Source organism: Hemitrygon akajei, chromosome 26, assembly GCF_048418815.1.
Source record: "Hemitrygon akajei chromosome 26, sHemAka1.3, whole genome shotgun sequence".
NCBI lineage: Eukaryota > Metazoa > Chordata > Chondrichthyes > Myliobatiformes > Dasyatidae > Hemitrygon > Hemitrygon akajei.
In genome coordinates, this window is record NC_133149.1 from 14,854,180 (window position 1) to 14,881,310 (window position 27,131).

A 27,131-nucleotide genomic window follows, 5' to 3' on the forward strand; every position below is an offset into this window, starting at 1 on the left:
TTTTGTTAAAAATGCACGTTGTTTATTTCAGGGATTGTTGAGGATGAGAGGCAGATCAGTTGGTGGAGGATGGGCTATCGAAACCACTACAGTCTGAGACTGATCAAGATTGGTTGGTATTCAAAGCAGTTTCAGGTGATAGCACTGAACATTCCGATATTACTTCCCTGCACTAAAATTATTCCCTGGATTCCATCAAAAGAGATAGCTCCTGTCCACAACCTACCTGTCCCCTGCTGCACTTGGGTAGAATTTGCTTTAGGCCCGAACCTGATCTGTGAGTTCTGGTGGGTTTGTGAAAATAGGAGACAATTCAGATTCCCGTGACCAGCGTCATTTCACAAAAGATATTCCCTGCCACTCACTCCTGCTCCGCCAATACAAACAGTGATTCAAAGGGATTAAGGGAACAAGGAACATTCACAATTGCAAAACAATTAGACAGAAATCATCAACTTGTCAGTGTGAATAGAGGGAAGCGCAGGAGCTGCTGGCCATGTCATTCCACGTCAGAATTGCTCAACAATCGGTACTTCTCCGACTTGCCCCGTGGTTCCATCTCTAAAGCACTGTCTCTCTTTGATCTGATTTGTGTAAACCTGCAACAGAAGGCATTTGTTACAGCAAGAGGCCTCCAGAGTGGAGAGGAACACATTTCATTTCCACACTCAATATATGTATTATTTTACCACGTGGTTGGATTTCCTAGACTTAGGCCTACAGAAGGGTTGGTTGCCTGAGGTATTTGCCGGCCTGTCTAGGTGCCCTGAAGGAGCAGGTGATGAACCTCTCCTTAACTTCTACGGTGTGTACTGTAATTGAGCAATTATGACCCAATGATGCGGGAGTGCCTCGGGGGCGGGGGGGGGGGGGGAGAGCACCTCAGCTTCCCAACACCAACACAACGTCAAAGAATTCTGCTTTCAAATGCATGATAAACATTGTTTAGCTTAGTGAAGCCAGTGCAGGCCCAGATCGGTATTCCACACAGGGTAGGAAGAACTCACCCGTATATCAGGGTGTAGCTAATCGCGACGATACAAATGGCGGCCGCAAAATGCCAGCAGAAGCACAGTGTGACGAACATCACGTTCTCGTGGTCATTTACGTTCCACTCGGGCCCGCCACCGGGAGGGTAGAGGACAAAGCCAATCTGAAAGAGATGCGATCGTTCTCCGTCAAAAAAAGATCAAGTGTTCAGCTCCATTCAGACCCTGAAACTGAAGCAAAACCTCTGTACTAGCTAGAGTGCTGCTGCTAAGCTCCATCCACGGCCTGTCAGTTACAGTGCACTCACTCACAATGGCTGCCCACTAAACTAAACTCACAGTGATCCCCGTTAAAATAAACTCTCTCAGTGATTCCTGTTGAAGTAAACTCACATCCACAGGCTGTCCATTAAACTCACTCACTGATTCCTCATTAAACTAAACCCGTTCAATGACACCCCCCCCCCCCCATTAAACTAAATTCACTCAGTTACCACCTCAGGGAGAGATCCTACATTAAGCTAAACTCACAGCGAGCTCCCGTTCAGCTCCCCTTGTTCCTGGGCTGTGGCATGAATGTTCACTGGCACCACGGATCTGCTCACCTGCCAGAACCAAGTCCCCTGCAGGATTGCCAGGCTGGTCCTGAACAGCTCAAGTACAATGTTATCTCGCAGGAAAACCTCCATCATTATGATAAAAGAACCTCCAAACACGGCCGTCAGCATAAGCGAGTGGATGTGCATGTCCAGGGGAGGCCGGTTATGAACGTGAAAATAAAACAGGAAACCTGCAGGAAAGATAAATGTGCAGTGACACACGTGTCTCAGTGCTCTTGTCCTAGGTACGAATTGTTCATCGCATGCAGAAGTGCAGTTTCTGGCAGGGCCAAATTTGGCCCGAACTGGGGGCAGGGGGGATTTAAAGAAAGTGGAGTTTCTCCAGAGGGAATATTGTATTGAGGACACCACGAGGTCAGTCAGGGTATAGGACAGACAAAGGCAGTGAGAATAGCCCTCACATTACTGGGTACAAATCACATTCTGTATGAATTGGTGCCTGGACCACTGCTTTCCCTTAATATATGAGGAAGATTTGGATACAGGAATCAGAGATCCATCTCAAAGTTTATGGATCACACTTATTTGGAGATATAATTAATGCTGAGCAAATCTATAAGACCAATCAATGCAGTATATGTAGACGTGTATATTGGGGTGCCATGGTGGTGCAGTGGTTAGCGCGTCACTATTACAGGCCGGCTGCTGGCGCAGTGACATCAGCACCGGGCTCCAGAGCAAAGGTTCCCGAGTTTGAATCCAGTCGGGCCGCTCCCAGACACGCTTTCCATCCGTGCCGGGTTGAGTGTTGAGCTCACAACAAGGCCTCGTAAAAAAAAAACACTGCGCTGTGAGAAGGACGTGGGGGTCCACTCACAGAATCTTTCCTCCAAGACAACCACTTTGAAAAAAGTGGTCGCTGAGGCTCTGGCAGAGTATGGCACACACAAAAAAAAGGAAAAACTACAGCTCGGGGCGTTAGAGTTCAGAGTGGCATTCCAGCGCTATCTATAAGGAGTTTGTATGTTCTCCCCATGAACCACATGAATTTCCTCTGGGTGATCCGGTTTCCTCCGTCAGCCCAAAGACGTACCGGTTGGTAGGTTAATTGGTCACTGTAAATTGTCATGTGATTAGGCTCGTGTGGGTTGCTGGGTTGCTGTGCGGAAGGGCCTGTTCTGCACTGCATCTCTAAACAATAAAATAAAATAATTGGCTAACTAATTGAAATAAAGATAAATGTCCGGTGAGACTGCAGATCCTGGTATCTGAAACAATCTGCTGGAGGAACTCAGTGAATCGAGCACCTGAAGGAGGAAAGGAATTGTCGATGTTTTGGTCGAAACCTGCAACAGCCCTGATGGTGAACTGCACGCATTTCTGTGATGTAATTCACCAGTAATGTCAAAAGATACTGGAGTTAAAGTGTTAAACTTGACATTGGTGTCCCATGATCGCATTGAGTAAAGAAGGGTAAGGGACAATTTCACTGAAGTGTTGAAGACGCTTAAAGGATTAGATAGGAGAGCAATGAAAATGCTGGAAACAACCAAGAGGTCAGGTTGCATTATGTATAGGCATCCGTTAGTCTCGTGAGACCATGGATTTGCGCCTTGGAAGGTTTCCAGGGCGCAGGCCTGGGCAGGGTTGTATGGGAGACCGGCAGTTACCCAAGCTGCAGGCCTTCCCCTCTCCACACCACCGATGTTGTCCAAGGGAAGGGCACTAGGACCCAAGCAGCTTGGCACCGGTGACGTCGCAGAGCAATGTGTTGTTAAGTGCCTTGCTCAAGGACACAAACACGCTGCCTCAGCTGAGGCTCGAACTAGCGACCTTCAGATCACTAGACTTAACCACTTGGCCATGTGCTTTAACCACTTGCATTGGTGAGAAGACAAAATAAATTGTAAATCTGCAGATGGTGGGGAAGTGGGATGTCTCACAGAGGGTGACCATAGGGATAAGATGAAACATAAGTGAAGAACGGGAGAATGACTAGACTAAGGGTAGGGCTGATCAGGGATAAAATAGGAAACGTGCCTGGAGTTATAGGAGGCTGGGGAGGTCCTTAATGAATACTTTGCTTCAGTATTCACGAGTGAGAAGGGCCTTGACAAATGTGAGGACAGGATAGAAAAAGTTGATATGTTAGAACATGTTGATGTTAAGAAAGAGAATGTGCTGGAACTCTTGAAAAACATTAGGATAGTTAAGTCCCTGGGGCAGGACAGTGACCTTAATTTATCGTGTTCTTCAACTCATTATATTTTCTTGTGCTGCATTGGATCCGGAGTAACAATTACGGTATTTCATTCTCCTTTGAACTTGTGTACAAGAAATGCTACTAAACAATCTTGAGTCTTGCATCTTCACATTGATTGGATGCGGAGCTGGAAGTTTAAGACCATAAGGCACAGGAGCAGAATTAAGCCATTCGGCCCATCAAGTCTCCTCCACAAAAGTGTGATGTGATATACTTTGGAAGGTCAAATTTGAAAGCTAATAGGATAGAGGGACATCCACTTAGAACGAAGATGAGGAGGAATTTCATTAGCCAGAGGACGGTGAATTTGTGGAATTCATTGCTACAGAGGACTGTGGGAGGCCAAGTAATTGAGTATATTTAAAGTGCAGGTTGATAGGTTCTTGATTAATAAGGGTGTCAAAAGTTATGAGGAGAAGGCAGGACAGACAATCCTGGGTCATGCTATGAAGGAATAGCAGAGCAGGCTCAGTGGGCCAAATGGCCTAACGTTATTCCTATACCCTATGGTGTTATGGGTAATAATAGGATCCTTAACAGTGTGGAGGAACAGAGGGATCTTGGGGTCCAGGTCCATAGATTCCTCTAAGCTGCTGCGCAAGTTAATAGGGTGTTTAGGAAGCTGTATGGTGTGTTGGCCTTTGTTAGTCAGGGGATTGAGTTCAAGAGCCATGAGGTAATGTTGCAGCTCTATATAAGCCTGGTTAAGCCACATTTGGAATATTGTGTTCAGTTCTGTTCGCTTCATTGTAGGAAGGATGTTAGAAAAATTGGGCATGTATTTAACATTGGAGCTGGAACACTTGGTGATGATGTGAGGGTAGCTCTTTCACATGTGGGGCTCTTCCCTTTGGAGACTGTGTTGAGGCAATTCACGGCGGCAGCCAAGCACCTCAGAACTGAGGTTTGTGGATTTTCCCAGCCTCAAGATTGAAGGGTATGGAACAAGGTTGTTCAAATACACAGTGACTGTGTGATGGACTAGGCTCAGGTCTTGAATGTGTGCCTTCAATTGCCAGTCACATCTGATGTTGACGCAAGACATAAGTAGTTTGAAGTTTGAACGAGATGTTTTTCATTAACCCACTGGCCCTCTTTCCCCTCGCAACCTGAAATGATACGGCTTAGCCCAAAACATCGACTGTTTATTCATTTCCATTGATGCTACCTGACCTGCTGAGTTCCTCCAGCATTTTGTGTGTGTTGTGTGAGACCTGTTTAAATCTGATAAGTACACACCCCAAGGAGCCTAAAGTGAGCAGGTTCTGGAAGCATCTGCTGGTTGATTCACCTGCAGAAATATTAAGTTACTATCAGGAATGGTAAGGCAAAGAGAGAGCATCTTTGTGCACAAACGTCACCAACTGCAATTCAGCTGTCCTGACATCGACACACGTTAAACGTTTTGGAGAATGGGAGACGGGGAGAACCAGGTCTGTTATCACTGGGAAAGTGGAATCAACCAAAGGGTAAATTATTGCCCACACGCTGAGATCTGGTAAAAACGAGGACCTCTAAACTGAAAAAGGTGCTCCGTCAGGGAAACGGTGGGTGGTGTGTTTGGATGAGTCCATCTGTCTCATGGCCCAGAGCACTGGCCAATACCGGAGGACATCCTTTTAATGTGAGCGGATTAAGGTTTAGGGGAGATTAACCATGGAGCAGGTTAAAAGGTTAGCACAACATTTGTGTGCTGTGCTCTACATTCTACAACAGTCTGCAGAGAGGCTTAGTCTTGAAGGCTTGGTATGTCCCAATAACTCATAGATTTTATTTTGTTCCCTGAATTTGCCATGTGGTGTTAGCATTATTTGCATACAACATGCTGCTGAATCAATACTAGCTTTGTCACCCAGTTCCTGAAAATTAGAGTATCACAAACAATTGCTTTGAGGAAGTGTCATGCTGAACCACAAACACACTCACCTTCCATGAACACTGCTAGCGACAGCATCAGGCGGTCAATGCCCAACGGGATCCTGACCGAGGAGTATGTGAGGATATCGACAATCCCGGAGATGCCGAAGAACAGGTACATGGTGCTGTGCTGCCAGTTCATTAGCTTGACCCAGGATTGTCGGTCCTGGCTCAGCAGGTGCAGATGGGGCCCATCCGGGACAAACTGCTCAGCTAGAATTCCTGGAGAGAGCACAAGTGAAAAGAGCAAAGATAAACTTTCCAGCAAACATGAAGCAACCACAAGCACATCATTTTAGTTGAATGGAAAGGCACTCCTGCTTTCCCCCTGGTATGAGAGCTGGGAGATGTAAGTCCCTCAGGACCGACCTCAAGGAGTTGTATGTGTTCACCATATTAGCATGGTTTACTATGGTTAGCCAAGACATTAACTAACAGAGCCAAGCTCAGTGAAGACTGCTGTTAAAAATGGAACATTTTTCTCAATCTTTTCTCAGGGTAGCACAGTAGCATAACGCTATTACAGTACCGGCAACCCAGGTTCAATTCCCGCTGCTGTCTGTAAGGAGTTTATATATTCTTCCCATTGACCGTGTGGATTTCCTCCCACATTCCAAAGATGTACAGGTTAGTAGGTTAATTGGTTGCATGGGTGTAATTGGGCATCACTGGCTTGTTACTGTGCTGTAGTTCTCTAAAGCTAAATCTAAATCTTTCATGCTGTAATATCGCACCTCCCACAACCCTCCTGCAGGAGTGGAGCTGATTGTCAGAACCAACAGAAAATGATTCAACAGACAGAAATAATGCTCTCAGATAGAGCCTCGTCCACTGAGCTGCAGTATGCTGGTACTCACCAACTAAACTCCACACCATTGTCAACATGCTGACTGAAGCACATTGGAAAGCGGGTCTTATACGCAACATCCACAAAGCCATGTCTTCTCTACCAATATACTACCCTCTCACAATAAAACTCTGACAATTGGAAACACTTTCCCTATGTGAAGGTGCCTCCTCTTATAAATATTGTTGCTGAAATTCACTACCACCTTTAATACAGCAGCATAAGACCATAAGGTACTGTACAGGAGCAGAATTAGGCCATTCAGCCCATCGAGTCTGCTCTGCCATTTCATCATGGCCGATCCAATTTTCCTCTCAGCCCCAATCTCCTACCTCCTCCCTGCATCCCTTCATGCCCTGACCTATCAATCTATCAACCTCTATCTTAAATATACCCACTGACTTGGCCCCCACAGCCACCTGTGACAACGAATTCCACCGATTCACCACTCTCTGGCTAAAGAAATTCCTCCTCATCTCCATTCTAAAAGGATGCCCCTCAACTCTGAGGTTGTGTCCTCTAGCCTTCAATTCTCCCACCCTAGGAAACATCCTCTCCACATCCACTCTATCAAGACCTTTCACCATTTGATAGGTTTCAATGAGACTCCCCCTCATTCTTCTGAATTCCAGTGAGAACAGGCCCAGAGCCATCAAGCGCCTTTCAATCCTGTAATCTTTGTTGTGAACCTCCTTTGAACTCTCTCCAATGTAAGCATAATCTGTAACTGATTGTGGAAAAGGATGTTCGAAGATTACGACCACAGACCTGGCACAAAGTTTATGGTCTACCACCCGTATGCTTCTGAGATCTGGACTGCTTACAGTAGACATCTTAAGGCACTGAAATACGACCAGCTGGATATGCTGGGAAGACCATTCCATTTGTGTAGACTCTTAGACTGCCAAAACAGACACTCTATTCCAACGTCTGTTGTGAGATGAGATAAGCCGAAACATATGGGCTGAAAGCCTCTTGAATAAAGGTAATATCCCACTGATTCTGGGAAAGTCTGGCCCACGATTCCTGGGACTGAAGAGAGAACGCTCGGGGTGGCACTGAGAATCTTGCCACCATGCATTAGGCAGACACGGAAACCGCGGTCATGCCAACTTACAAACTCTCCACCAACCATCCCCATCAGCCACTATCAGTGGAAGAGTCTGTGGCTCCCACTTGTAATATCAGACACACAAAACTGGACTGGCAGCAAGTAGCAAGCAACTGCCTAAAAACTGGTCAATGTGCCGGGTTCTGTGTCTACCTCTGCCATGTTAGTGTGGTCAATATGTGTTCACTGTGGTAGCAGGTTCACTCTGACCCCAGTTACTTTGTTTATATTACTTAGCATTGTGGACACAACAAAAAATGGGGCTTTCGTCTGTGTAAAGAATGGTTTTTCAGACAGACTGGTGTAAACTTGGAATGAGAGAATGTTTTGAGGACATACAGGAGTACTGCTCAGTAGATAATACATTTTCCTGCAAAACACGCTGACTCTGTCTTTAAGTTATGTTGAGGCCTAAAGGTCACGAGAGATAAGAACCTAATACCACGAAGAATGGAAAAGTACTAAGGTAGAGAATTTGAAGTCTGTTAACTTTTTGTGCAAACTAGAATCTTGCCTTAGGCTGGGGTTGTGACCAGTGCTAAGAGATAGACTGACATGAGAGAGAAAGGCTATAGAAGAGGCTGTCGGATATCTGGGGTTCTCGCTGGCATTGTATGCAGCTGAGTGGTCAATAAGTATTCTGTCCTCCATCTTAGTGAAACAGTTAATGAACAGTTTATATGTAATTCTAATAAATAGATTTTATAGCCTTTAAGATGTGTATGGTGTCTCTCCTCTTTATGAATGCCTCTTGCTGCTGAATCAGAAAAGAATGAGGAACAAATTTTGAAATCAGAATCAGAATCAGGTTTATTATCACAGGCGTGTGACGTGAAATTTGTTCACTTAGCAGCAGTTCAATGCAATACATAATCCAGCAGAGAGCGAAAAACAATAATAAATAAAATAAAATGTAATAATAAATAAACAAGTAAATCAATTACGTATATTGAATAGATTTTAAAAAATGCGCAAAAACAGAAAGACTGTATATTAAAAAAAGTAAGGTAGTGTCCAAGGGTTCAATGTCCATTTAGGAATCGGATGGCAGAGGGGAAGAAGCTGTTCCTGAATCACTGAGTGTGTGCCTTCAGGCTTCTGTATCTCCTACCTGATGGCAGAGGGGAAGAAGCTGTTCCTGAATCACTGAGTGTGTGCCTTCAGGCTTCTGTATCTCCTACCTGATGGTAACAGTGAGAAAAGGGCATGCCCAGGGTGCTGGAGGCCTTTAATAATGGACGCTACCCTCCTGAGACACCGCTCCCTAAAGATGTCCTGGGTACTTTGTAGGCTAGTACCCAAGATGAAGCTGACTAGATTTACAACCTTCTGCAGCTTCTATCGGTCCTGTGCAGTAGCCCCTCCATACCAGACAGTGATGCAGCCTGTCAGAATGCTCTCCACGGTACAACTATAGAAGTTTTTTCATTACAATCTTCAGTGGAATGTGATTGTGTCCAAATGTTACAACAGCAACGCTTTGTAACACTGGTATTTGACATTCCCTTATACAGTGAAGGCCCCAGCTGCCAGTCATCTGATTTTCTGAAAAAGGAGGTCCAAGTGTCTGCATACCATTGGAATATCTTCCGGTCAAGATGGCACCAAGCTACAGTCTCCGTCAAGGTCATGGTTCTGACCTTATTGTCTTTTAATTTTTTTTAATACATAGGGATGGTTTTGTAGTCAGAGGGGAGTGAGGGGTCAGATTAGGGTTTAGGGGTAAGGATGTGGGTGAGTTAAAGGACAAGCTGGAGTCTAGTTCTCCACTATGCTCCCTGCATTCCGTGCTTGAAGGCCAAAGAGGCAAAAGACATGAACTTGGGATGAAGGCCATCCATGGTTGGATGTCAGGCTGCAAACCAGTGAGAACAAGGGCAGGTATCCACTCCAGGTCAATGAGTCATCGGCAGATTCTGGGATCAAAGGCATGAGCAACATTGACCCCCTCCCCCCCAGAATGCAAACTGCGAGACCAGAGTTCAAGGTCCTGGCCATTGAAGAATGCGGTGTTTGAGGCCTAGAGTTCGGGGACCTGGTCATTGGAGAATCTGGTGTTTGAGGCCTAGTGTCAACAGAGAGTCTGGCATTTAAGGTCTGGGGTTCGAGATCCTCATTCGACATCACTGGCAAGTCCCGGGTTAATACCGAAGAACGAAGCCCGAAGGTCAATCAGAAGCCTGGAAGTTGAAACCGAAGGCGGACAGCGTCCCGCGTCTGCGAGTCCACTGGGGAAGTCGAAGCCCAATGCCTGCAAATCCATGTGTCCGCTAGAGGCTGGAGACAGCCTGTCCTGGGGTGTGTGCGTGGCTGCTGGCTAACATGGAGGAACAGGGCTTGTTTTGCCATTGTTCTTTTGTTGCTTGTCGTCTTCTGTTTTGTAGTGTTCTGTGTTATTCTGCTGAATGTGCTATGTCAGTGACGGAATGTGGGGTGACACCTGTGGGCTGCTTTAGGATGTGTTGGTTGTTAATGCAAATGAATCGGGTTTAATATCTCTGGCATATGTCGTGAAGTTTGTTGTTATGCGGCAGCAGTACATTGCAATATATAATCATAAATTACAGTAAGAAGTGTATATATATATATATATATACAAATTAAACAAATACAGCAGTGAGATCTTGGGATCCATGTTCATAGCTCCCTGACAGTGGCTGCATGGGTCAATAAGGCAGTTAAGAAGGCTTATTGAATGTTTGCTTTTATTAGTCATTGAACTTTTGAGGCATTGAACTCAAAAGTCAGGAGGCTATGTTGCAATTTTGTAAAATTCCAGTTAGGCCACATCTGGAGTGTTGCAAACAGTTCTGGTTGCCTCACTATAGGAAGGATTTTGAAGCTATGGAGAGGGTGCAGAAGATAAAGAGGTGGCATGGTAGCATAGTGGTTAGCACAATGCTTTACAGTACAGGTGACCCTGGTTCTCCCCATGGTCACATGGGTTTCCTCTCACACTCCAAAGGCGTACCAATTGGTAGGTTAATTGGTCATTGTAAATTGTCCTGTGATTAGGCTCGTATTAAATTGGGGGATTGTTGTTGAAGGGCCTATTCTGCTCTGTGTCTCAATAAATAAAGTATTGAGGTAGTGTTCATGGGTTCAATGTCCATTCAGAAATTGGATGGCAGAGGAGAAGAAGCTGTTCCTGAATCATTGAGTGTGTGCCTACAGGCTTCTGTACCTCCTCCGTAATGGTAGCAATGAGAAGAGGGCATGTCCTGGGCAAAGGGGGCGCTTAATGTTTCATGTACATGTGATAAATAAAATTAATCTGAATCTGAACCTGAATGTATCATTTTAAGAGCCTGTCAAAGACAAATCTACAAGCTGCTAAAGATATCTTTGAAGGTGATTTCTCAGTCACCACATTCTTCTCTAAAAACCAGCACCGGTAAATTTTGTTCTTTGGGTGTTTCCGTGGTGTTCCCACTGGCATCATCTTTTGAAATGGGAGCTCCAGGGTGCATTTTGAGGCACCTAAGTCAAAGTCTGGGACTCCCAGGGAGCAGTGGAACAATATGTAAAAAGATTCCATCCTTAAGGAGGGCCCAGGAACTCACAGGCCCATCTTGACTTTTCCAAGGAATAATGTCTCTGCAGATTCAGGTATTTACCAGTGAGGTAAGGCAGATTCTCCAACCATGGGCTGCTGTTCCCTCGAAGGTTTGTATGTGTGTTTCCTGATAAAGTTATGCTTCTGATCACAATGAAAGATCACAATTGTATTCAATGGAATTCATTGAGTAATGGGAACAGGCAAGCGTACGTCATTACGGTGGTGATGTCCGCAATGCCGGGGTGCTCCTGTCATTGAGCGCGCTTGTCAATTTAGCTTGCTCACTGTGACAAGGGTTGAAAGTTGCTCTATTGTTTAATTAATGCCAATTTCCTCACTTTCGCATTAGACACTCCTTCGGGCAGCAGGTAAATATCACAAGGACTCGGGATACTCACCCACAAATGAGAAAATGGTCTTCACCACCCCCTCAATGAGTTCCACTCGGCCGAAGCACAGCCTGGAGGACTTGCCATTTTTTGCTAAGAACTTGAGTGGATACTTCACTGACCACCACAGGCCAAAGAGCAGGAAGAAACTGCCGGGAAGAGCATGTCCTTTAAAGTTTGCCATCAGTGACTGCAGTTGAGACCTGCGCGGAAGAAGGATTGCACAGTTAGACCCTTTGTTTCAGCCTGTTCTTGCCCCTCAGGAACTTACTCTATCCCATCATCACTTGATAGTTTCTCTCCTCATCGCCTAGAATAGAGCAGAGGTTCCCAACCTCTTTTATGCCATTGACCGAGGGACCCGTAGACCCCTGGTTGGGAACCCCTGGCGATCCATTGGTTTCTAATTCCTAACCATCTTATTTCCATGATAGTTGATCAATTTGTCAACTGGCTTCACCCACTTGCTCCAAATAAAATTTGTTATAACAGGTCTGATGCCCACGATAATGAGAACAGAACATACATGAGAGGCAGCTGGACAAATCACATCTGTGGAGAGAGATGTTTTTAGTCCAAGACCCTTATGTTGCTCAGCCTGCTGAGGACCTCCAACATTTTCTGTTTTTGTTGCATTATTTGGCTTTTTTCTTTGGTCCGAATATTCCAGCCCCTTTCTGGAATATTTCAAGTCTTCTTTCTTTTAGTCCCTTTCCCGTCACCCCTCTCACTTCTTTGTCTCTGCCATCTCAAGACCTGAACTAGAACATTTCATGAACTTTGATGCTACTTTTCCTTCCTGCACTCAGTTCCACATAGCCCTTGTTGTATATTCAACATTTCAATAATATTTAAGTGATCTTGTATATATATATATATATATATATATATAGTTTGATTAAACATTCCTGTTTGTTTAAATAATTAATTATGGATTATATGCAAAAATATGTTAATTGCTTTCATCATCACGCTATCACATGATACCACATGCCAAGTTTAAAGTTCAAACTACACCCATATTCCCGGACTCCCATGTCTCATTTGAATTAATTTAATCTTTTGAGTTTACAAAACATAACATTTTTTAAAACAAATCTGAGATGGCTACCAACCTGTTAAAGATGTTTGAACTAAAAACAACGCTGTGAGAACATTCAAATTTAAATGAAACAGCCCAGCACGTGCAGAGTTGCCAAGTTAATAAAAAAAGGCCATAAACAGCAGAATTCATGGGCTCATAAAGAGTGAGTACCGAGAGATAATAATCATTTTCAAAACATTCAGAAATGGCTGGCTACATTGGAAAGATTGATGAGTTTGATTACACAATGGGTAATTGGCTCAGGTATACTGAACTATTGGAACAATATTTTGAAGCAAATGAAATAGCCGATGAGAAGCGAGTTCATTGGGTTTAAAGGCTGCTTCAACCAAATCGTTAGAAATGAGCTTTGCTGCTATTGTAAAAGTGATGCAGGAACACTTAGAACTAAAGCCATTGTTGACTGCAGAAAGTTTTAGGTTTCATAAGTGGAATCAAAAATAAGGGGAGTCTATTTCAGCATATGTGACTGAATTGTCTGAGCATTGTCAGTTCAGTCATGGGCTTCGTGATGCACTGAAAGATCACTTTGTTTGTGGAATCTTAATAGAAAGCATTCAAAAACAGCTCCTAACTGAATCATAACTTAGATTTGAAGGAGCAGTCAAAATTGCTGTTTCAATGGAAAGCAGAGGCAGAGATGCAATTGAGGAATGAAAGCGAGTGAACAAAATTGCAAAGTCTAAACAGAAGCGTACAAATTGTATCACCATTGTGGCAGGGGCTCATGTACACCAGACCAATTCAGATTTACAGGCGAAACTTGCAGAAAATGGCTTTATTTCTATAATAGGCTAATTTTGGAGTAGCATCTGTACCTGCACTCTGTCAGAAAGCGATGGACCAGGTGCTACAAGGCTGCACTCAGTGTTACCTGGATGGCATCATCATTACCGGTAAAGATAACAAAGAACCTCTCCAAAATCTCAAGACAGTGTTAAAAGATTAGAAAATTATGGGCTCAGAGCACAATGCAACAAGTGTGAATTCTTTAAACCAAGCATCACTTACTGTGGTCACATAATTGATGCACAAGGATTACACAAGTGTGCTAAGAAATTTCAAGCAGTGGTAGATGCCCCAAGGCCAAAGGACATGTCACAGTTGTGGTCCTTTTTAGTATTTGTCAATTACTGTATCAGGTTCCTGTCAGACCTGGCTACTGTGCTCCACCCCTTGAACTCAATACTAGGGATCGGGAAGAAATGGCAATGGACAAAGCAGTGTGATGTGGCATTTCAAAAAGGAAAAGGAAATGGTGACATCAGACACATGATCCATATCATCCAGTGAAGCCTCGCCTTATGGTGCAGGTGTAGTCATGTCACATGTTATGAGTGATGGATGTGAACGCCCCATAGCCTTTGCATCATGTTTCTTTACTGCTGTAGAGAAAAACTGCACAGATTGACAGAGCCGTTTTGAGTCTGGTTTGGGGTGTAAAACGTTTGAACCAGTACTTGTGTGGAAGGCAGTTTACCCTCATTACGGATCATCAACCACTAGTGTCCATTTTCAATCCACAGAAGGATGTTCCCCTAACAACAGCAGCACGAATGCAGAGATGGGCTCTGCTTCTTGGAGGACACCATTACAAGACTGAATACAAAAGGTTGACTAATCATGGAAAAGGAAGTACTGGAAAAATTTATAAACGTGGACACTCCACTTGATGTATTCTCCCTCACACACATTGGAAGTCTCCCTATTATGGCAGAAATTATCCAAAGGGAAACCAGAAAAGGCCCCACACTGTCTCAGGTCCACATGGACACCCAAAATTGCTGGAAAGTGCAAAAGAAACCCCATTTTCCCTATTTTTACCTGCACTGGGATGAACTTGCCCTTGATGGGGGGGGGGGTGCCTTATGTGGGGATTGAGAGTTATTGTACCATCCAAGCTGAGAGGTAAGGTGTTGGAGGAGCTACATGGTTAAAATAAAAGCATTGGTTTGTAGCTTTGTCTGGTGGCCTGGGGTAGGTCAACAGATCGAGCAGCTTGCCATGCACTGTTCGGGATGCCAACACATCCAGTTGATGCCAAGAGTAGTGTCTCTCCATCCCTGGGAATGGCCTGCATTGCCCTGGCAGAGGATTCATGTGGATTTTCTTGGACCATTCATGGGCACAATTTCTTGGTATCAGTGGGTGCAGCTACAAATTGGCCAGAAGCTTCCACAACAGCCTCACACACTGTTGATGTGTTGGGAAGCCTCTTTGCAAGGACTGGCGTTCCAGAACACTTAGTCAGTGACAATGGACCACAGTTTGTGGAGGAACAGTTTCAGTCATTCTTAAGAATGAATGGAATGTGACATATTACATCTGCACCAACATATTATTGACATATTACCACCCAGCTACAAGTAACTTGGTGAAAAAGTTTGTCCAGAGTTGGAAGAACACACTACACTAACACTGAACCAGAAGCTCACCAATTTCCTCCTTTCATATCACAATGCAACACACCAGCTATGCTATTCCTGGGCCAACCCTTGTGTTCACGCTTGGATCTCTTCAAACCCAATCTCAGAAGAAGGATACAGGACAAACAGCTGAGACAAAGTGAAGGCTCCTCAAACAAGGAGTTTTGATGTTTTGCTCCTGGACAAAGAGGTTCTGTGGGCCCGATACAGACACCCGGATGGTATGTTGCCACCCTGGGTGCCAGGATCAGGTCCATAGCTTTCTCAAGGGTGAGGGTGAGCAGCCAGAAGTCTTGGTACATATGACATAGGTAGACAAGGCGAGGAGGTCCTGAAAAGAGATTTTAGGTAGCTAGGTAGGAAGTTGAGAAACAGGATCTCCAGGGTAGTAATCTATGCCTATGCCACATGCCAGTGAATAGAATGACTTGGTAGGCAAATGTATGGCTGAGGAACTGGTACAGGGGGCAAGGGTTCAGATTCTCTTCTGGGGAAGGTACAACCTGTACAAAGGGGATAGTTTACACCTGAACCTGAGGGGGTCCAATATCCTTGCGGGCAGGCTGGCTAGAGTTGATTGGGAGGGTCCAAACTAATTTGGCAGGGGGATGGGAACCAGAGCGAGAGGGCTGAAGATGAGCTAGTTGGTTTACAGACAGAGGCAATATAGACTGAGGTTCCTGGCAAGGAGAGGCTGATGACAGGGCAAAATTGCAGTCAACTGGATGAGTTGCAATGTAAAAGGTGGACAAAATGGAAAAGGGCAAATACAGGACTGAAGGTGTTATATTGGAATGCACACAGTATTCGGATAAGGCAGACGAGCTTGTAGCACAGTTACAGATGGGCAAGTATGATGTTCTGGGTGTCACTGAATCGTGGCTGAAAGATTATCGCTGGGAGCTTAATGTGGAAGGATACACATTGTGTTGAAAGGACAGACAGGAAGGCAAAGGGAGTGGTGTGGCTTTGTTGGTAAAAAATGAAATTAAATCATTAGAAAGAGGTGACATAGAGTTGGAAGATGTTGAATCATTGTGGATAGAGCTAAGGAATTGCAAGGGTAAGAAGACCCTGATGGGAGTTGTATACAGACCCCACTTGGAGTAAGGGTGGGGTCTACAAGTTACAATGGGAGATAGAAAGGGTGATGGGGGATAGTCATGGGGGATTTCAATATGCAGGTAGATTGGGAAAATCAGGTTGGTGCTGGATCCCAAGAGAAAGAATTTATAGAATGTCTACAAGATGGCTTCTTAGAGCAGCTCATGGTTGAGCCCACAAGGGGATCAGCTATTCTGGAATGGGCATTATGCAATGAACCGGAATTGATTAATGTAAAAAGAACCCTTAGGGGCAAATTATCATAATATGATCAAATTCACCCTGAAATTTGAGAAAGGGAAGCTAAAGTCAGATGTATCAGTATTAAGGTGGAGTAAAGGGAATTACAGAGGCATGAGAGAGGAGTTGGCCAGAATTGATTGGAAAAGAACACTGGCAGGGATGACGGCAGAGCAGCAATGGCTGGAATTTCTGGGAGCAATTTGGAAGGCACAGGATATATACATCCCAAAGAGGAAGAAGTATTCTAAAGGCAAGATGACACAACCATGGCTAACAAGAAAAGTCAAAGCTAACATAAAGGTCAAAGAGAGAGCATATAGTAGAGAATCAGTTGATGTTGTGTATTTGGACTTTCAGAAGGCCTTTGACAAGGTGCCACACATGAGGCTGCTTACCAAGCTACATGGTATTACAGGAAAGATTCTAGCACGGATAAAGTGATGGCTGATTGGCAGGAGGCAAAGAGTGGGAATAAATGGGAGCCTTTTTCTGGTTGGCTGCTGGTGATGAGTGGTGTTCCACAGGGGCCTGTGTTGGGACTGATTCTTTTTACATTATATGTCAATGACTTGGATGATGGAAAGTTTGCAGATGACACAAAGATAGGTGGAGGGGCAGGCAGTAGAAAGGCTGCAGATGGACTTAGATAGATTAGAAGAATGGGCAAAGAAGTGGCAGATGGAATGCAGTGCCAGTAAGTGTATGGCCATGCACTTTGGTGGAAGATATGATAGGGTTGACTATTTTCTAAATGGAGAGAAAATTCAAAAATCTAAGGTGCAAAGGAACTTAGGAGTCCTTGTGCAGGATTCCCTGAAGGTTAATTTGCAGGTTGAGTCTGTGGTGAGGGAGGTAAATGCAATGTTAGCATTCATTTCAAGAGGACTAGAATATAAAAGCAAGGATGTAATGTTGAGACTTTATAAAGCACTGGTGAGGCATCACTTGGAGTATTGTGAGCAGTTTTGGGCCCCTTATCTTTGAAAAGATGTGTTGAAGCTGGAGAGGGTTCAAAGGAGCTTCATGAAAATGATTCCAGGATTGAATGGCTTGTCGTATGAAGAGTGTTTGATGGCTCTGGGCCTGTATTCACTAGAATTCAGAAGAATGAAGGGTGACCTCATTGAAACCCATTGAATGGTGAAAGGCCTTGATAGAGTGGATGTGGAGAGGATGTTTCCTATGGTGGGAGAATCGAAGACTAGAGGACGTAGCCTCAGAGTTGAGGGGCATCCTTTTAAAATGGAGATGAGGAGGAATTTCTTTAACCAGAGAGTGGTGAATCTGTGGAATTCTTTGCCACAGGCAGCTGTGACATCCAAATCTTTATGTATATCTAAGGCAGAGGTTGATAGATTCTTGATTGGTCAGGGCATGAAGGGATACAGGGAGAAGGCAGGAGACTGGGGATGAGAGGAAAATTGGATCTGCTGTGATGAAATGGTAGAGGAGACTTGATGGTCCAAATGGCCTAATTCTGCTCTGATATCTCATGGTCTTAAGCAGTCCTGGCGAGGGACTACAGAGGTGATCAAAAGTGCATACTCGGAAAGATTATGGACAGAGCAGGACCACTCCCCTGTACAGTGGAGATTGTGTCTGATTTTCATTTGGAGATGACACATTGATCAGTTGTGGAGAGCAGAGTCAATTGTTGGAGAAGAAGTTTGTCAGAACCACTTCCTGCAGTCAGAGTCAACTCCTACAACCACCAAGGAGGCAGCTCCAGAACCTGAGATTGATTCACAGCCACAAGCAGAGAGATCCTCCTTGTCAGGAAAGATGTTATTCTACAAGAGTAAGAAATCCACCACAGCGATTATATCTTTAGGCCTGAATAGGACAATTTAAAATTTACTATGCTGTGGATGTCTGTATATAGTAGTTGTATTATATAGTATACTGTGTACATAGTTGAGATTCATTCTCTATTGAGTTGGAGTTTATAACTAAACAAGGAGGAGTGTTGTGTATTTAATATTTCAATAATATGTGAGCAATCTTGTATTATACATTGTTTGATAAGCATTCTTGTTTGTTTAAATCATTATGGGTTATACGTAAAAATACGTTAATTGCCTACATCATCATACTTAAAGTAAACTCAAGCTACATCCATATTCCCAGACGGTTATGTACAGAACGTAACAGTTCTCCTCTGACTTTCACTTCCCTTCTCTCTAATTCGTTACTGGAGACAGGCCAGTTTGCACGATGAACCCACAAAAAGCGCGTGTTAACCAAAATTGATCAGAACTCCGAACCCAAGAGGCTGTGGCAAACCGGTGTCAGTGCCTGAGCTTTCAACCATGCTGTAAGCTAAAAGGATATCCTAAAGTGTTTGCTTAGACCAATAGAAGTTTTTAAAAATAAAGTCACCAAGAGTTACGAGACACCGTGTAGGTTAGTTTTTTTCTGGCTTTATGAACATATACAAGTCATAAGCAGCTTTGTTGTGTTAATTGTTGAAACTCAAACATTTCTACATCGGAGAGCAGAAACAGGCCATTCAGGACATCAAGTCTGCTCTGCTATTTTTTCAACTCCACTCTCTAGCCTTCTCCTCATAACCCTTAATCCCCTTTACCAAGCAAGAACCTGTCTTAAATACACCCAATGACTGGGCCTCCACAAACCTCTGTGGCAATGAATTCCACAGATTCACACTCTCTGGGTGTGCCCTTGGATCCTAGACTTTCCTACCAATAGAAACATCCTCTCCAGGTCCACTCTATGCATTTGGTAGGTTTCAATGAGATCTACCTCCATCCTTCTGAACTGCATCGAGCACAGGCCCAGTTACATCAAACACTCCTCATATATTAGGCCTTTCATTCCGAGGATCATTCTTGAAAACCTCCTCAAGATCAGCACATCTTTCCTTGGATACGTGTCTCAAAATTGCTCACAATACTCGAATATTATAAAGTAAGGAGGGATCAGTACAAGTTTTGATACCTGGCAGGAAGCTATAGATGAGTGATGTGAGGAACGTGTTCTAAAATTATCTAAAGAGTGAGAAATGTTCAAAGTTAAGCTTTATGAGAGAACTGTGGAGAGGGTTGACCATCCATACTGAGACAGTCCAGTGTGGGTGAGTTTGTTGCAGGCTTGAGAAGAATAAATAAATTCCCTGAAGGATGAAGGTCCACTCCACTTTTTTACATGTTGAGATACAATATAAAGGTTCCTGAAATTAGTTAAGACTGAGGAAGTACTCTTTATTAAAAAGGAATCCTGGAAGGGAGAAGGGAAGTCTAACCACAGGCAGAATTGTGCAGCTGTTCCCACACAGGTCCTGTGACCCAAGTTCAATTCCGTATTCCACTGGTGTCTGAGATGAGTTTGCACGTTCTCACTGAGACCATGTGGGCCTCCTCCCACATCCCAAAGACGTGCTGGTAGGTAGGTGAATTGGCCGCTATTGAGTTGTCCCTGATCAGCCCACGAGTGGCAGAATGTTAGAAGCATTAAAGGGAATGTGGGGAGAAGTGTGTAGTGCAATTGAATGTTTGATTACGCCTAGCGTCAGGTTGGAGGAGGGAGTTTAAAGGGGCCATCGAAGACAGCACAGTTATTTTTCCTATCAGCATTAAAGAACAACAAGCTCTGGTGGGAGTAACCACTTTGGGAAAGGCTGTTTTGAGGCCCAAATGCAGAGGCTTTGGCAAGAATGCTTCATGGAGAAGAAGACTACTATGCCGTGCAGTGGCTTTTGGGAGCGCCTGGTAAAGGAAGCCACTGAAATAAAACTAGAGGAAAAGAATTTTAACAAGACGAAGGTCTCTCTCTAAGTAAGAACTGGAATTTGATTGTAAACAAGGTGGGACAGTGGAAAACTGATTGGATGAGGACTAACCAATCAGGAAGGATGGACAACGGGGGTATAAATACCACTGGACTAGACAAGCCCAGGCACCATCCCCGATTAAGATGACAGAGTATATCATTGAAATGTCGGTTATAATCGATACCTTTACTGGGCTGGAAACCCGAGAAGAGTCTATTTGTCATATATGCCAGGAAAGCACTAGATCCTTGTTCCTGTATACTTTGTAAAAGGTAATTATTTTAATTAGCATATGACCATGTGCATAAGCCACATTTACACAGTTTCAATACGTATGCTGGTGTATACCTGTACTCCAGTTTTGACTTGAATCCTTTTGGCATTAGAGTCAGAGAGTCATAGAGCACTGCAGCACAGAAACTGGCCTTTCAGCCCATCTAGTCCATGCCGAACCATTACTCTTAGTCTTGTTGACCTGCACCTCAATTATAGCCCTCTATACCCCTCCAATTCAAATGTTAGACGCATTTTATGTGCCTAATTCTTGTTCTCAAAAGGCTGTGTTTATATTTATTTGTTTTTATAAAATTTGTAACCTTTGTGTGTCTTTGGGTTACTAATTTTGTGGTAGTTCCTTCTCAGCCTCTCCCTGAACTTTATGGATTTATTGTGATAGTTATTGGCTTTGGATGAACTTGGGCTCCAAGCCTGGCTCAGATTCACTTGTTCATTGTTCTTCATTTCCAATCAACAAGCGGTAATCCATTACTATCGAAGGCACAGTTTTTGATTGCTAAAGATTTTTGTGTTGACGACTGGAGTGAATAATTTCAGAGGTTGGTACTAGGGTTCAGTGTAAAACATTAGAAAGAATTAAATCATGACAGATTCAAGAGAGTCTGCAGATGTTGGAAATCTGGAACAACACACAAAATGCCGGAAGAACTTGGCGGGCCAGACAACATCTACGGAGGATAAAGAACAGCCGACATTTCGGGCCTGATGAAGGGGCCACTGAGTTCCTCCAGCATTTTATGTGCTGTTAAGGATTAAATCACATTGTCCCTAGCTGGCCCTATCATTCATCAAAAAGGATCTATCACTCTCAAACTTGAATGTACTGAGCAAATAAGCGAAGTGTTCCAAAGATTCTTGAATCAAATTTTACCGTCTACCTCAGCCAACTTATTGCTAACTTTTCATAATTCTAATTTTGCATTTTCAAACTCTGTCAAGACATGAATAGTTGAACCAGAGGTTCTTTTCTATAAGATTCTAATTAACATTTAATTTCTGGTATTGGCCTTTGCTGCTGGTGCTGGGTCACAGTTCCAGGGTTCCATCTTGACCTCAGGTGCTACCTGTGTGACTTTGCATTTTCTCTCTCTCTCACAGTTTTCTTTCGGGAACCCCAGTTTTCTCATGCACATCTGTTACTTGTGATGTGTATAAATGTCTTGGACAAAAGTGTACACTCAGTGGTCACTGGATAAGGTATCTCCTGTACCTAATAAAGTGGCCACTGACTGGATGTTTGTGGTCTTCAGCTGCTGTAGCCCATCCACGTCTGGATTCAACGTGTTGTGCGTTCAGAGCTCCATCTTGGGCACTAGCCTACAAAGTACCCAGGACATCTTCAAGGAGCGGTGTCTCAGAAAGGCAGCGTCCATTATTAAAGACCTCCAGCACCCTGGGCATGCCCTTTTCTCACTGTTACCATCAGGTAGGAGATACAGAAGCCTGAAGGCACACACTCAGCGATTCAGGAACAGCTTCTTCCCCTCCACCATCCGATTCCTGAATAGACATTGAACCCTTGGACACTACCTCACTTTAAAAAAAAATATATAGCATTTCTGTTTGTTGCACAATTTTAATCTATTCAATATACATATACTGTATAAAACATATTGAATAAGATTTACTTATCTATTATTATTATTATTATTATTATTTCCCTTCTATATTATGTATTGCATTGAACTGCTGTTACTAAGTTTACAAATTTCATGTCATGTGCCAGTGATAATAAACCTGATTCTGATTCTGATTCTGAGAATTCAGAAGAGGTTTACCAAGATGTTGCCTGGATTCGAGGGTATTAGCTACAAGGAGAGATTGGACAAACTTGCGTTGATTTCTCTGATGGTGTCGGAAGCTGAGAGAAGATCTGATAGAAGTTTATGAAATGATGAGAGGCAGGGATAGAATCAACAGCCTGAATCTTTCTTCCAGGGTAGAAGCATTGAATACTAGAAGGTGTACCGTAATTGGGGGTGGGGGCAATGGGGTGGAGTAATGTTTAACGGAGATTGTGGGGCAAGTCTTTTACACAGGGAATGGTGGATGCTTGGAATGGGTTGCTGGGGTAGTGCTGGAAACAGATATGATAGAGGCACTCAAGAGGCTTTTAATAGGTACAAGAATAAGGAGGGCCTGGAGAGATATGGACATGGATATGGACACATAGATTGGGAAGCTCATTCTGTAAAAGGGCTGGATGGTTTAGAGTTTGTGAAATGTGTGCAGGATAGCTTTTTGCAACAATACATAGAAGTACCGACTAGAGATGGGGCAGTGTTGGATCTCCTGTTAGGGAATGCGATAGGTCAGCTGACAGATGTATGTGTTGGGGAGCACTTCGGGTCCAGTGATCACAATAGCATTAGCTTCAATATAATTATGGAGAAGGACAGGACTGGACCTAGAGTTGAGATTTTTGATTGGAGAAAGGCTAACTTTGAGGAGATGCGCAGGGATTTAGAGAGAGTGGAATGGGTCAAGTTGTTTTATGGGAAGGATGTAATAGAGAAATGGAGGTCATTTAAGGGTGAAATTATGAGGGTACAGAATCTTTATGTTCCTGTTCGGTTGAAAGGAAAGATTAAAGGTTTGAAAGCGCCATGGTTTTCAAGGGATATTAGAAACTTGGTTCGAAAAAAGAGGGATGTCTACAATAGATATAGGCAGCATGGAGTAAAGGAATTGCTCGAGGAATATAAAGAATGTAAAAGGAAACTTAAGAAAGAGATTAGAAAAGCTAAAAGAAGTTACGAGTTTGGTTTGGCAAATAAGGTGGAAGTAAATCCGAAAGGCTTCTACAGTTATATTAAAAGCAAGAGGATAGTGAGGGATAAAATTGGTCCCTTAGAAAATCAGGGTGGTCAGCTATGTGTGGAGCCGAGGGAGATGGGAGAGATTTTGAACGATTTCTTCTCTTCGGTATTCACTAAGGAGAAGGATATCGAATGGTGTAAGGTGTGGGAAACAAGTAAGGAAGTTATGGAACCTATGACAATTAAAGAGGTGGAAGTACTGGCGCTTTTAAGAAATTTAAAAGTGGATAAATCTCCGGGTCCTGACCGGATATTCCCCAGGACCTTGAGGGAAGTTTGTGTAGAGATAGCAGGAGCTCTGACGGAGATCTTTCAGATGTCATTAGAAACAGGGATTGTGCCGGAGGATTGGCGTATTGCTCATGTGGTTCCATTGTTTAAAAAGGGTTCTAGAAGTAAGCCTGGCAATTATAGACCTGTCAGTTTGACATCAGTGGTGGGTAAATTAATGGAAAGTATTCTTAGAGATAGTATTTATAATTATCTGGATAGACAGGATCTGATTAGGAGTAGCCAGCATGGATTTGTGCGTGGAAGGTCATGTTTGACAAACCTTATTGAATTTTTTGAAGTAGTTACGAGGAATGTTGACGAGGGTAAGGCAGTGGATGTAGTCTATATGGACTTCAGCAAGGCCTTTGACAAAGTTCCACATGGAAGGTTAGTTAAGAAGGTTCAGTCGTTAGGTATTAGTGCTGGAGTAATAAAATGGATTCAACAGTGGCTAGATGGGAGATGCCAGAGAGTAGTGGTGGATAATTGTTTATCGGGATGGAGGCCGGTGACTAGCGGGGTGCCTCAGGGATCTGTTTTGGGCCCAATGTTGTTTGTAATATACATAAATGATCTGGATGATGGGGTGGTAAATTGGATTAGTAAGTATGCTGATGATACTAAGGTAGGAGGTGTTGTGGATAATGAGGTGGGTTTTCAAAGCTTGCAGGGAGATTTATGCCGGTTAGAAGAATGGGCTGAACGTTGGCAGATGGAGTTTAATGCTGAGAAGTGTGAGGTTCTACATTTTGGCAGGAATAATCCAAATAGAACATACAGGGTAAATGGTAGGGCATTGAGGAATGCAGTGGAACAGAGAGATCTAGGAATAACAGTGCATAGTTCCCTGAAGGTGGAGTCTCATGTAGATAGGGTGGTGAAGAAGGCTTTTGGAACGCTGGCCTTTATAAATCAGAGCATTGAGTACAGAAGTTGGGATGTAATGCTAAAATTGTACAAGGCATTGGTAAGGCCAAATTTGGAATATTGTGTACAGTTCTGGTCACCGAATTATAGGAAAGATATCAATAAATTAGAGAGAGTGCAGAGACGATTTACTAGGATGTTACCAGGGTTTCAGCACTTAAGTTACAGAGAAAGGTTGAACAAGTTAGGTCTCTATTCATTGGAGCGTAGAAGGTTGAGGGGGGATTTGATCGAGGTATTTAAAATGTTGAGAGGGATAGATAGAGTTGACGTGAATAGGCTGTTTCCATTGAGAGTAGGGGAGATTCAAACGAGAGGACATGATTTGAGAGTTAGGGGGCAAAAGTTTAAGGGAAACACGAGGGGGTATTTCTTTACTCAGAGAGTGATAGCTGTGTGGAATGAGCTTCCTGTAGAAGTAGTAGAGGCCAGATCAGTTGTGTCATTTAAGGTAAAATTGGATAGGTATATGGATAGGAAAGGAGTGGAGGGTTATGGGCTGAGTGCGGGTAGGTGGGACTAGGTGAGATTAAGAGTTCGGCACGGACTAGGAGGGCCGGAATGGCCTGTTTCCGTGCTGTGATTGTTATATGGTTATATGGTTATATATGGACTGTGTGTAGGCCTAAGGGATTAGTTTCTTTGGCACCATGTTCTGCACGGCTATGAAGAGCCTACTTCTGTGTCCTATGTTCTATTCCAAACACAGACTAGTACGTTAACTAGTTACCACAAATTACCCCCTAGTATAGGTTAATGGCAAAGTAGTATTAAAGTGGAGTTGATAGGAATGTGTGAGAGAGAATAAGTTGCTTGTAAACAGGCAAATAGGAAGAGGGGGAAACAGAGCTTATGGCAGTGACGGAGCCAATGGCCTTCAGCACGATCATAAGTTTTACGATGGTGTTGGGATCTCTTTCCATGTAATCCCTCCCCTGCTACAATGAACACTCCCTGTTACATTAGTGCACCTAACAAGTCTATCGCATCAACGTGAGTTATCCTGTTCCGATTAAAATTGTCTATGTAATCCAGACCATATTACTACACTGCCAGCAGAAGTGGTGGACGTGGGTCCAACATTGAAGGGAAGTTTGGATAAGTACATGGATGAGAGGGGTATGGAGGGCTTTGGTCCAGGTGCGGGTCAATGGGTCTAGGCAGAATAACAGTTCGGCATGGACTAGATGGGTCGAAGGGCCTGTTTCTGTGCTGTAGTGTTCTATGACTACTTGCTATATCACCACCTGTAATCTAGTCCCTATTGAAACACTACACTTAACACCACAAACTGGGCTTTGACCCTTTGCCCCTCCTTAAAAACATACTTTAATCTCTCTGTATTAACTACCTGAAGTTTTCTTGACATTTCAGAAAAATCTACTCGTTAGAAAATAGAATTATTTTTACCAAATAATTATTTATCTTGGTACTTTGTATTTGTCTTCAAATAAAATCATTCCAAAAGCATGGATTCATTATGTTTACACCCATAGCACCCTTCTTACTTGTTCTCTGTTAAGGTACTGTACCACAGCTGATACTGAATTACTTTCTCTTACGTAATTTTCACATTAGTTATTGTTTCTGCTTACACATACGCACACAAATGATGAGGTTCTTACACTTACCGGAGAGATTGCGAAGTTTTCTACTATGTGTGGTTCAATAACCAGAGGCTCACATTCCTGTGTCAGATCTCGTGCAGGCCGTTGCGGACATACAGACCAGGTCAGCCTCCACACAGCAAGCTCAAGAGTTTATCGAACTTCTGTGGATTGCCTGCTTCTTTTGAGCTGCTAACTTCCTGACTGGTCTTGAGATCTTCCCGCGTTGCACAACAGGTGCAAGTGTTCCAGTTTACACCTGTCTCCCCCAGGTTACAGTGCCACTCCCTGATCCTGGCTTGAGGAGTGCTGCCCCCCAGTGGCAGCAGATAGCATTACATTATGCCTTCAACAGAACTTCACCAAACATAGGGCACTCACATCCAAAACCATTCTTAATGCATTTTACAACTAGATTTATCGATAATTAAACACATTTCCTCCTCTTCTCAATAAATGGATGCCATGGTGTAGTGGTTAGTGTTCCAGAGTTTTATATTCAGTTCTGGCGCTGTTTGTAAGGAGACAGACAGACAGACATACTTTATTGATCCCGAGGGAAATTGGGTTTCGTTACAGCCGCACTAACCAAGAATAGTGTAGAAATATAGCAATATAAAACCATAAATAATTAAATAATAATAGGTAAATTATGCCAAGTGGAAATAAGTCCAGGACCAGCCTATTGGCTCGGGGTGTCTGACACTCCGAGGGAGGAGTTGTAAAGTTTGATGGCCACAGGCAGGAATGACTTCCTATGACGCTCAGTGTTGCATCTTGGTGGAATGAGTCTCTGGCTGAATGTACTCCTGTGCCTAACCAGTACATTATGGAGTGGATGGGAGTCATTGTCCAAGATGGCATGCAACTTGGACAGCATCCTCTTTTCAGAAACCACCGTCAGA

The 27,131-nt window shown here is 43.6% G+C and overlaps 1 protein-coding gene across 1 annotated transcript; it reads right to left on the reverse strand.

The window, feature by feature from the left end:
* On the reverse strand, positions 1-26,494 carry tmem45b (transmembrane protein 45B). Its single transcript, XM_073029605.1, has 6 exons — positions 26,251-26,494; positions 11,645-11,838; positions 5,739-5,951; positions 1,595-1,779; positions 1,008-1,153; positions 1-599 (listed from the first exon to the last, which is right to left on the reverse strand). Exons 2-6 carry the CDS (start codon positions 11,817-11,819, stop codon positions 500-502), a joined length of 819 nt encoding a protein of 272 aa, XP_072885706.1. The 5' UTR covers positions 11,820-11,838; positions 26,251-26,494; the 3' UTR covers positions 1-499.
* Between the last annotated feature and the right edge of the window lie 637 nt (positions 26,495-27,131).

Excerpts from the sequence above, each read along its gene's own strand:
- tmem45b (XM_073029605.1), bottom strand. The coding sequence starts at position 11,819 with ATGGCAAACTTTAAAGGACATGCTCTTCCCGGCAGTTTCTTCCTGCTC. Across the intron at positions 5,952-11,644 it reads GACCATTTTCTCATTTGTGG|GAATTCTAGCTGAGCAGTTT; the intron begins GTGAGTATCCCG and ends TGCTCTCTCCAG. Across the intron at positions 600-1,007 it reads AGCTACACCCTGATATACGG|GTTTACACAAATCAGATCAA; the intron begins GTGAGTTCTTCC and ends CTTCTGTTGCAG.